This window comes from Cololabis saira, chromosome 22 (genome assembly GCF_033807715.1).
Source record: "Cololabis saira isolate AMF1-May2022 chromosome 22, fColSai1.1, whole genome shotgun sequence".
Taxonomy (NCBI): domain Eukaryota; kingdom Metazoa; phylum Chordata; class Actinopteri; order Beloniformes; family Belonidae; genus Cololabis; species Cololabis saira.
Genome location: NC_084608.1, coordinates 32688104 through 32699000, shown reverse-complemented (window position 1 = coordinate 32699000; position 10897 = coordinate 32688104). Strand labels below are relative to the sequence as shown.

At 38.3% G+C, this 10897-nt stretch overlaps 1 protein-coding gene across 3 annotated transcripts in view; it reads right to left on the bottom strand.

The window, feature by feature from the left end:
• Positions 1-2392: 2392 nt before the first annotated feature.
• Positions 2393-10897, bottom strand: part of acot9.1 (acyl-CoA thioesterase 9, tandem duplicate 1) — a 23815-nt gene continuing 15310 nt past the window's right edge. For all 3 annotated transcript variants that reach the window (XM_061713842.1, XM_061713843.1, XM_061713844.1), the window contains 8 exons: positions 9725-9798; positions 9555-9622; positions 8430-8541; positions 7528-7618; positions 7351-7436; positions 6549-6636; positions 3947-4097; positions 2393-2867 (listed from right to left, as the gene is read on the bottom strand). In XM_061713842.1, the coding sequence (XP_061569826.1) occupies positions 2812-2867; positions 3947-4097; positions 6549-6636; positions 7351-7436; positions 7528-7618; positions 8430-8541; positions 9555-9622; positions 9725-9798 (726 nt within the window). In that variant the 3' untranslated portion in view covers positions 2393-2811. The remainder of the gene's footprint in view (positions 2868-3946; positions 4098-6548; positions 6637-7350; positions 7437-7527; positions 7619-8429; positions 8542-9554; positions 9623-9724; positions 9799-10897) is intronic.

The following is a 10897-nucleotide window of genomic DNA, read 5'->3' as shown; positions in this document are numbered from 1 at the left end:
ATAATTATACACTCGTTCATTAATTGATTAATTGAGGACCTTATCAATCGAGGGAGGGGCGTTATAATTTGAGAGGAAATTTTAACTTAAAAAAACAATGTGTTGATTCTAAAAGGAAAAGCACGTGTATCTCAGTTGTTGGATCTATGGAATGGATTGATGGGTTGAAGCAATGTACAAATATACATCAATTAAAAAAACGGTACAAAAAGGACATTCTGGGAAGTTATTTGATTGAGGAGTTATGTTAAGGAAAGATTGTGTTTGTTAGCTGGTCAGGTGCAAAGGCTCAACCAATGGGAACATCTGTAGCCTAATAGGTAAATTAGCAGCTATTTATTATTAATATTTATAGTTAATTTATAATAGAGGTAACAAAGGGGCAGGGTTAAATAAGTTTTACTTCTACCTGCTCCTTTTCGGACACTGTTTTTTCTTTCCCTGTTTGTATTACGCTTTTGTTGTTGTTGCTTTTTTTCTGTACGTTTTGAATTTGTTTTAACATTTTATATTTTTCCCTTATGTGTTCGAAATAAACAATTCAATCAATCAATCAATTTAGGAACGTTTGTGTTTATATTAAATTGTTTTATTTTATCAATGAATGAGATAAAGAATAAATAAAAAATACAGGACTGTCTCAGAAAATTAGAATATTGTGATGAAGTTCATTTTCTGTAATGCAATTAAAAAAACAAAAATGTCATACATTCTGGATTCATTACAAATCAACTGAAATATTCAAGCCTTTTATTATTTTAATATTGCTGATTATGGCTTACAGTTTAAGATTAAGATTTCCAGAATATTCTAATTTTTTGAGATAGGATATTTGAGTTTTCTTAATCAATCAATTCAATCAATTAACGATTAAATAATAAGTAGCTTTTTTCTTCCCTAAATATTTAATTTTTTATTGAACAAAATTTATAAACAAAATACACATTTATACAAACTGCTTGTGGAGGAAATACAAGGCAAGGCAAGTTTATTTATATAGCACAATTCAACACAAGGTAATTCAAAGTGCTTTACATCAACATTAAAAGCGGCAAGACACAATTAAAACATAAATAACAAATAAAATGAAATAAAACAATAAGAAAAGAGGTAAAATAATAGAAAGCACAAGTTGTTAAAAAGTAAGGGCAGTAGAGTACAGCAGGCACATCTCATTCTTACAATGGCAAGAGTTACGTTTCTATCTGGTCAAAACGTACAAAGACCGGGTCAAATACAGTATTACAAAGTAATCTGTGCCGATTCGTGCGGTGAATCAAACCAAATACAATAAAATATAAGAAAATAGAACATATTTTGGGGGGTATCATGAACAAGAGACATACACACAAACAATAAGGTAAACATAAATTAAATTAATAACAAAAACAGTAAGGCATTTTAAGGCGTCGACATTTCAGAAAGAGATTAAAATAAAAGATACTTTGATATATCAGCTTATAATTGTTTTGCAGAGTTATTTGAGAGAGAATCCCTAAGGTCTAACAAAAAGTATTTTTCCTGACAGACAGAACACACACGGCATATTATATTCCTTAGTCAAATATTGATTGACACAAAAATAACAATGGCAGTGACACTCAGTAAAAGAAAATTAGTAGGCCTATAGCCTATATAACTTGAAAAGTTCAAAGAAAATGTGTTTTAAAAGACAATGCCTCTATTTTTAAAGAAAATGTCTGTTTTAAAAAGAAAATGTCCCTGTTTTGAACTTGTATGTGGGGGCATGTTATTGTGATGTAGCTTTCTGTTGAGGAAGTCCAACAATCTGCTGTCATTTTTTGATTTGTCACAAAGACAAAATAATAAATAAATCGCAATATACAATAAATTGTAGTTTAATAGTCTCCAATTGCCATATATTCATACTGGTGAGTAGATTTATGTTTATTTAAATAAAATCCCGCACCTGGAGTATAATTGTACTGTCGGGGGTGAAAGTTTGGTTTAAATGTCAACTTTAATAAGCTGCATAAACTGCTAGACATCATTATTTTCAACGATGACGTCCCATATTTTCCTGTTATCATTCCCCCCTAAAAGCTGATTAGAGACCGAGTATGATGTTTAAATTATATATATTTATTAGGGCAATACAGAAATGTCTATATTAAACTTTATTTTCACAGCAGTAAAGTTAGTGAAATAAGATTTGAAAACTTAAGAATTATTAAGAATGCTTTTATTCTCTTTTTAATTTTAGGCCATTTTTAAAACCATATATAAAATGATTGAAACAAGAACATAAGAACATAGGATATATCTTTTGAACGGGAGAAACCTACTTAAATCTATTTTGATTTTACTTTCTAATGATGTTCATTCATGTATCTCAAAGTGAGAATGTCAAGAAAACTTCACGAGGAAAAGGTTGAGATAAATAAGACTTTATTGCATCTGAGTAAACGTACACATTTGTTTCCATCCTTCTTGCAACAGCCTGACCGATTTGGACGCAACATAAAAAAAATAAAACTTTTAGTGCCTTTAAGCAACAGAGGGACATAAGTCGTGCTGTAAACATGATTTACAACAAAAACAGCAACATTTCATCTGTTTCCTCCCGTTACTGCTGCGAAGCTGCAAGTGCTGACGAGTTCAAGCTGTTGATAAAAACAGAATACGAATAGAAAAATAATACATATGAAAAAATGACTAGTGAAGACTTAAGTGTGGACCAAACGGAGCGATCCGAGTGGAAACAAGGCCACCTCAGGGTGCGATGGAAGTAACAGGGACGTAGAAAAATGAGACGAGCAGCTGCAGGTTCAGTCTGGCACATCTGGATCATCAGGACTCCACCGTTTGGTTGAAGTGTCTCTTCCCGTCCAGGTAGAGCATGGACTCTGTGGGACAGACAGGACGGTTAACAACGACGTACAGCCGCCAGCGGCCGGTGAACATAGACATTTATCCGTATCCTTCCATGGAGCTGCTGCGATACGTCAACGCCGCCGCCATATTGGATGTTCAAGACTGCGCTGTAAACTAATACAAGTAAATGGACTTATTTTCATTTCTTTGTAGAAAGGAGCTTTTTTGTCACATGTAAATCAAGTTATCAAGTTTTGAAGGATGAAATTCCTTGTTTTGTTTTCTTAAACTTCTCATGAAGTGTTGTTTCTTATTTTTTTTTTTTTTACATGTACAAAAATAAAATAAATCAAATCAAATGTACGTTTTACGTCTCACTTATTCATTCACACACGCACTAATATACTTGGGAAACAGTTAGGCACTAAATATAATATATTTAATTTCTAAGATGGTAAAAATAAGAACTTTATTAACCCCCACATAGGAGTAATTCATGTTATATCAGCTATAGAGAACAAGGTAGTGCCGAAAAACAATATATATCCCACCTCACAAAAATAAGAATAAAGAAACATATTTTCTCGTCAACAAAACAAATTAATTTTTTTTTCAAATAACAAAATAACACATTTGAACCATTTTTCAGCTGAAAAAAATCTGAAGAATTGTTCGAATATGTTATTTTGTTACTTGAAAATTTTAAAATATGCTTTGTTGGTGAGAAAATATATTTTTCTTATTTTTGTGAGGGGGGATATATATTGTTTTTCGGCACTACCTTCTTCTCTATAGCTGATATAACATGAATTACTCCTATGTGGGATCAATAAAGCTCTTATTTTTGCCATCTGAGAAAATTAAATATATTATATTTGGTGCCTAACTGTTTCCCAAGTATATTAGTGCGTGTGTGAATGAATAAATGAGACGTAAAACGTACATTTCTTTGTAGAAAGGCGCTTTATGAAAGTAAGCCCATTTACTTGCAGTTTACAGCGCAGTCTTGCCACATCCAATATGGCGGCGACGTTGACGTATCGCAGCAGCTCCATGGGGCGTCTACATTTATATATCTATGCCGGTAACGGCCAAGCCGGGGCCGACTCACCTCCGTAGGTCTTGGGGATGATGTTGGGGACGTCGCGGTCAGAAACGAAGGTGTAGTGGAAGACGTTGGTGGTGTTGTGCTGCCGCGTCAGTGGGTCGAACACCTCGCTGTGAACCCGGACCTGGATGTACTTCCCCTGCGTGTAGCACACCTGAAACACACGAGCAGCTTTACAACCGACACAGTCTAGCTAAAAAACCTACACTTGACTTACAGTTTTTAGGACAATCAATCAAACAAGATGATAAAGTAAGGCTTTTGGGCATTACCATTAGTAACACACTTTCATGGTCTGAACACATTAATCAGATTGTCATGAAGATGGGTAGAAGCATTGCTGCTGTTAGGAAATGTGCTAACTATCTAACTCCTGAAATTCGCAGACAGGTAGTACAAACATTGGTGTTATGTCATCTTGATTATTGTTCAGTTATCTGGGCGTCTGCACCTAAGTCTGAGCTTACAAAGTTACAAACAGCTCAAAATAGGGCAGCTAGACTTACACTTAACTGTTCTTATCGATCTAGTGTTGACCGAATGCATTCTTGTCTCAGTTGGCTGAAGGTGAATCATAGGTTATCTACCAGTTTATTATTATTTATTCGAAACATTATTCATAGCAGGAATCCCACTGCCTTCTCAAATCAGATTAGTTATAGTTCAGATGTTCATCATGACAGTACCAGAGCTTCAACTCAGCGTCAACTTACATTACCAAGACCAAGAACTAATTCAATGAAAAACACTGTTGTATATAGAGCAATTTCATCATGGAACACTCTTCCTTTAAATATTAGGAGCATTCCAAACAAGAAATCATTTAAAAAACATGTTAAGTCATTTTTTAGATTGGAGAGTTAATAGTGTTATGTTATCATTTTGGGAACTGTGATTTATTCTTTTCTTTTTCTTCTTTTCTTCTCTTTTTAATTGCATTTTGATCTGTGTATGTTTTGTAACTGGATTTGTATGTTATTGTGTATTGTTATTTATATTGTACTTTTTAAATAGGACCCCAGGAAGACTAGCCTGGCGTTTGTGCGTCGGCTAATGGGGATCCTTAATAAACATAAACATAAACATAAACATAAACCCCGGGCTGCTCCGACACAGCTGCAGCAGATCTCTAATGGAGCTTTCCCACCAGAACCTACTCAGCCCGACTCGCCTTTACGCTTCTCCACTAGGGGTCTAACGTGCCGAGTAGATACTTTTCTGTAGCTACTCTGTTGAGATTCTAAGCAGCTGAGTCGGGCTGTGTTGTCATCACACTACAGGCCATCGATTGGTCGGGGGGTTGGAGTCAGACGTCTGAGTCAGGAGCAGGAAATCACAGAAAGAGACTCTGACGGAGATTCTTGTTCATTTTATTCAACCAGCAAAAGTCTGTTTCATGATCCAACTCTGAGGTGCAGATGTTCATAAACCTGGTGCTGAGGAGAGAATTAAAAAGGGATCTAGACGGAGATAAGGAACGATCAGATCCACCAGGAGCTCTGTCTCTTCATAGCTGCTCACGGCTCCAGCTGACTTTTCAGCAGCGCCGAGATGAACTAAAAAAATTCAAAAGCGTCGACAGAGCCAGCAGCACATACAGGACGGTCCGTGTATTTCGCGGCCATCCGTTTTTTGTTTTCAAATGACAAACTAAAAATAGAGAAATAATCCTAAATAATCCGTGGGCCCCCCCCTTAGAAACGAATAGGAAATAGAGAAAAGGGTTTTCCATTCGCTGTTTTAATTCCCAATTTCGATTTTCAAACACATTAATGAAATCGGAAAACGGATAATGGATGATGGAAAACGATCCGTTTTCCATCTCTTATTTTCAAAACAAAAGATGGGAAACGGATTATTTAGGATTATTTCTCTATTTTTAGTTTGTCATTTGAAAACAAAAAACGGATGGCCGCGAAATACACGGACCCAGGACTGTTTCAGAAAAGTAGAATATTGTGATTTTCTGTAATGCAATTAGAAAAACAAAAATGTCATACATTCTGGATTCATTACAAATCAACTGAAATATTGCAAGCCTTTTATTATTTTAATATTGCTGATCATGGCTTACAGCTTAAGAAAACTCAAATATCCTATCTCAAAAAATTAGAATATTCTGGGAATCTTAATCTTAAACTGTAAGCCATAATCAGCAATATTAAAATAATAAAAGGCTTGCAATATTTCAGTTGATTTGTAATGAATCCAGAATGTATGACTTTTTTTTTTTAAATTGCATTACAGAAAATAAAGAACTTTATCACAATATTCTCTGAGAATTTTCTGAGACAGTCCTGTATATCATCTCCTCCAGGTTCTACATCTTTAGTGTTGTCTTCTTCCTTTAGACACACAATCAAATACGTCACAGCTACTGCTGCTCCAGGTGCTGGATTGTTATGGAAAAGAAACCAGGCCGAGTTCAGATGAGTAGGTGCTGGTGGAAAAGCACCATAATTAGTTTCTCCAGGAGCTGGTTCGCGCTACAACCACCTAAGGCTCATAGATGTATTTCTGGTGCCTAGAAGACGAGAAGGTTTAGGTCTGGGATGGGTGCGGTGAGACCGGCCCGGAGGACGGGTGGGAGCGGCGGCCGGCTGACCTGAGACGAGAGCAGCAGCAGAGATCCGATCTCCACCGGCTTCTGGAACAGGATGTCGTCCACGGCAACCAGGCTCGGCCGGCATCCCCTGGAACAGCACAGACCAAGACACAAACATTTGAAAAGAGAGAAAATAAGTATAGTTTAAAAGGAACAGAGATCTTAAAAAAAAAAAACTAAATTCAGGACAAAATTAATGGAACGTTGTGTTTCTGTAAAAAGTATCAGTTTATGGAACAATCTGGATACAGAAGCCAAAGAATGCAAATCAAACATTACATTTAACGAATAATAAAAGCCAGTTTGATGAAGAAATATGATAATTGTTAAGTTACAGTAGGTGGGTTTTCTTTTTTCCCTCTCTCTTTTTAGCACCATTGTCATATTTTTTTCTTTGAATCAAAAAAATACGACTATCTGTGTTTGACGACAGATTTTTGTGTTATTTTATAACTTTGTTTTAGTTTTTTTTGTTGTAGTTTTTTCGTTTTTTTCTTTTAATTACATTTATTGGATAGTGTTTTTTTTAAATTGCGTAATTTGTTTTTATTTTTTTTATAATTACATTAATTGAAATTTGATTTCTTAGGAAAAAGGGACAGATAAAATAAGCCTAATAATAGTCTTCTTTCTGTTTCCTTTCATTCAAGGAAAGAGATTTGTTGTAATTATATTGAACTGTTTTGTTTTTCTTTTAATGAATGAAATGAAATAAAGAATATTTAGGAAAGGTTCTCCTCCGTCCAGACCGGTCCTGCACCGCGGCGGCGGCGGCGGCGGCGGCGGCGGCGGCGGTTCTCACCCGTAGGAGCAGGCGTTGGCCCAGCCCAGCTCGTAGGCTTTCCTCATCAGGAACCCTCCGAATATCCGGTTGAAGATGTTCCTCTCCTGATCCAGGAAAACAGGAAGCAGACAGTCATTGGTCTGGTTCTGGGCCGAGGACCGGCCGGCCTGGAGCCGGAGCTGCAGGTCGTCTCACCTGAGGGTGGCAGATCTCCAGGCCCTTCAGCTTGGCGTCCTCCATCCACACGGAGTCGGGGGGCAGAACTCTGCCACGGAAGCTGACGGTGCTGAAACGCAGAACCAGAACCAGAACCAGCCATGAAGGAGACCAGCAGAACACTCTAGACCAGAGGTTTTCAACTGGTTTTATTCCAGTCCCACCATTAGAACCAAGAAGCAACTCGGGGACCAACTGCTTTTGGGGAAGTCTGTTTTATTTTGCACCTTGATTTTAAATAAGAGTATGGGCCTATATAGTTTATTTATTTGCATCAGTGGATATTTGTATTTGCACCTTTTGCTATAAAAAAAAACAAAAAAAACAAAAAACAGTCAATGAAAAATGAACAATAGGAAGCCAAGAGCGCTTATAATATTACAAAGTTCACTCTCACTCATTTGACATAATTTGGATGGGTAAATTATTCACAAAAATGAATAGTAAATGGAAAATAAATTGAGTCTAAAAAATAAATATATATTTTTTAGATTATTATTGTTTTCCATTTACAATTTCACGGACCACTTGCAATACCGCCACGGAAAAAACAACAAAGTTTAAGATTAAGATTCCCAGAATATTCTAATTTTTTGAGATAGGATATTTGAGTTTTCTTAAACTGTAAGCCATGATCAGCAATATTAAAATGATAAAAGGCTTGCAATATTTCAGTTGATTTGTAATGAATCCAGAATGTATGACATTTTTGCATTACAGAAAATAAAAGGACTTTATCACAATATTCTAATTTTCTGAGACAGTCCTGTACAACAGAAACAAAAGTGGGCCCAAAACAGAACCCTGAGGTGCTCCGCTCTCCAGGCAGAGCTGGATCCTGGACTAAGAACCGGGTCTTTGGGGACAGTAAGGTCTCTTACTTGGTGTCCAGCGTGTTGAGGAACAGGCCGTGGACGACCTTCCTCTCCTGGTCGGTGGGCGCCACCTTCAGCAGGGAGGAGTGGCTCAGCTCCACACGCCGAGACTTGTTAGCTGGAAACAGAACCAGACGTGAACCGGTGCTCCGGGTCATGCAGCCGGGTCACGTGACCAGTACTGGAGTTGAGGGGGGATGAGGGGGGATGGCACCCCCCCCTGAAATAAAAATGGTCCAAATCATCCCCCCTGTAAAACTGCCATCCCCCCTTTCCATCCATTATGTCATTTCATCAATGAATGTGGTTTTACTGCTATTTCAACATTTAGAGTCATCACCAGAAAAATAACTTATTTGACAATTTTCACCTGTTTCAAGTAAATTTTCACTTGAAATAAGTAGAAAAATCTGTCAGTGGGATTTATCCTACAAGCAAAAAAATCTTGTTCCACTTGAAACAGGTGAAAATTGTAGATTTAAAAAAGGTAGATTTATTCATTACACTTAAAACAAGACTCATCACTGGAAAAAACAACAATTTTCACCTGTTTCAAGTAGATTTTCACTTGAAATAAGTAGAAAAATCTGCCAGCGGAACAAGATTTTTTTGCTTGTAATGAGAAGATAAATCTTGTCCCACTGGCAGATTTTTCTACTTATTTCAAGTGAAAATTTATTTGAAACAGGTGAAAATTGTCAAATAACAAGTTATTTTTCTGGTAATGATTCTTGTTTTAAGTGTAATGAGATTTTTTTACTAAAATGAGACATTTTAACTAGAAATAAGAGACATATTCTTGTTAAGATTGTGAGTTTTTGCAGTGATCCATGTTACTTATCCAGTGAAGGACAGAATCATATTGATAAGTTCAGAAAAGTGTTTTTTATTGTTGTGTTTTGATGTATTTGATGTAAGCCCAGTGGATATTTAAAGCTTACAGAAGGCTGCATTTAACTGCTGCTATGTCATTCCTGCAGTATTTCTGCAGGTGTTTTGGTCACTGCTATTATTTGTAATATATTATATTATTTGTAATCAGCACAAATTATCTGTCCCCATATGATCAAATCCACCATCCCCCCTGATTCTTTTTTACAACTCCAGTACTGCACGTGACCTTCTCCTGACCTTCTCCTTCCTGCAGCAGCTTCTCGTCCTCGGCTCCGTCGGCCTTCAGTGGATTCACGAACGCCGCCCTGCAGCGAGAGAGAGCACACGGCGGGTCTGGTGGGTCTGGATCAGGTGGTGTTTCTCCCGGGTCGCCGTAGCGACCCCAGCGGGCCCGTAGACGTCCCTACCTCTTGTTCTGCGGGTCTCGGGCCACCATGACGAAGGTGGCGTCCAGAACCGGAGCGTAGGCTCCGTCCCGGTACTAGAGAGGAAACAAGAGACACCAGGTTAGGACCGGGGGGACGTTAGGGGACCAGCCCGGATACCTGGTAAAGCTGCTGTCGTCAAGGACAATTAAACATCCTTCCTTTCTTCCATCCTTTCTTCCATCATCCATCCATCCATCCATCATCCATCCTTTCTTCCATCATCCATCCATCCATCCATCATCCTTCCTTTCTTCCATCATCCATCCATCCATCCATCATCCTTCCTTTCTTCCATCATCCATCCATCCATCCATCATCCTTCCTTTCTTCCATCCATCCATCTTTTCTTTCATCCATCCTTTCTTCCATCATCCATCCATCATCCATCCATCCTTTTCTCCCATCATCCATCCATCCATCCATCCATCAATCATCCATCCATCCATCATCCATCCCTCATCCATCCATCATCCATCCCTCATCCATCCATCCATCCATCCATCATCCATCCCTCATCCATCCATCATCCATCCCTCATCCATCCATCCATCCATCCATCATCCATCCCTCATCCATCCATCATCCATCCCTCATCCATCCATCCATCCATCCATCATCCATCCCTCATCCATCCCTCATCCATCCATCCATCCATCCTCCATCCATCCATCCTCCATCCATCCATCATCCATCCATCATCCATCCATCAATCATCCATTCATCCATCCATCCCTCCATCATCCATCCATCATCCATCCATCATCCATCCATCATCCATCCCTCATCCATCCATCCATCCATCCATCATCCATCCCTCATCCATCCATCATCCATCCCTCATCCATCCATCCATCCATCCATCATCCATCCCTCATCCATCCATCATCCATCCCTCATCCATCCATCCATCCATCCTCCATCCATCCCTCATCCATCCATCATCCATCCCTCATCCATCCATCATCCATCCCTCATCCATCCATCCATCCATCCATCATCCATCCCTCATCCATCCATCATCCATCCCTCATCCATCCATCCATCCATCCATCCATCATCCATCCCTCATCCATCCATCATCCATCCCTCATCCATCCATCCATCCATCCATCATCCATCCCTCATCCATCCATCATCCATCCCTCATCCATC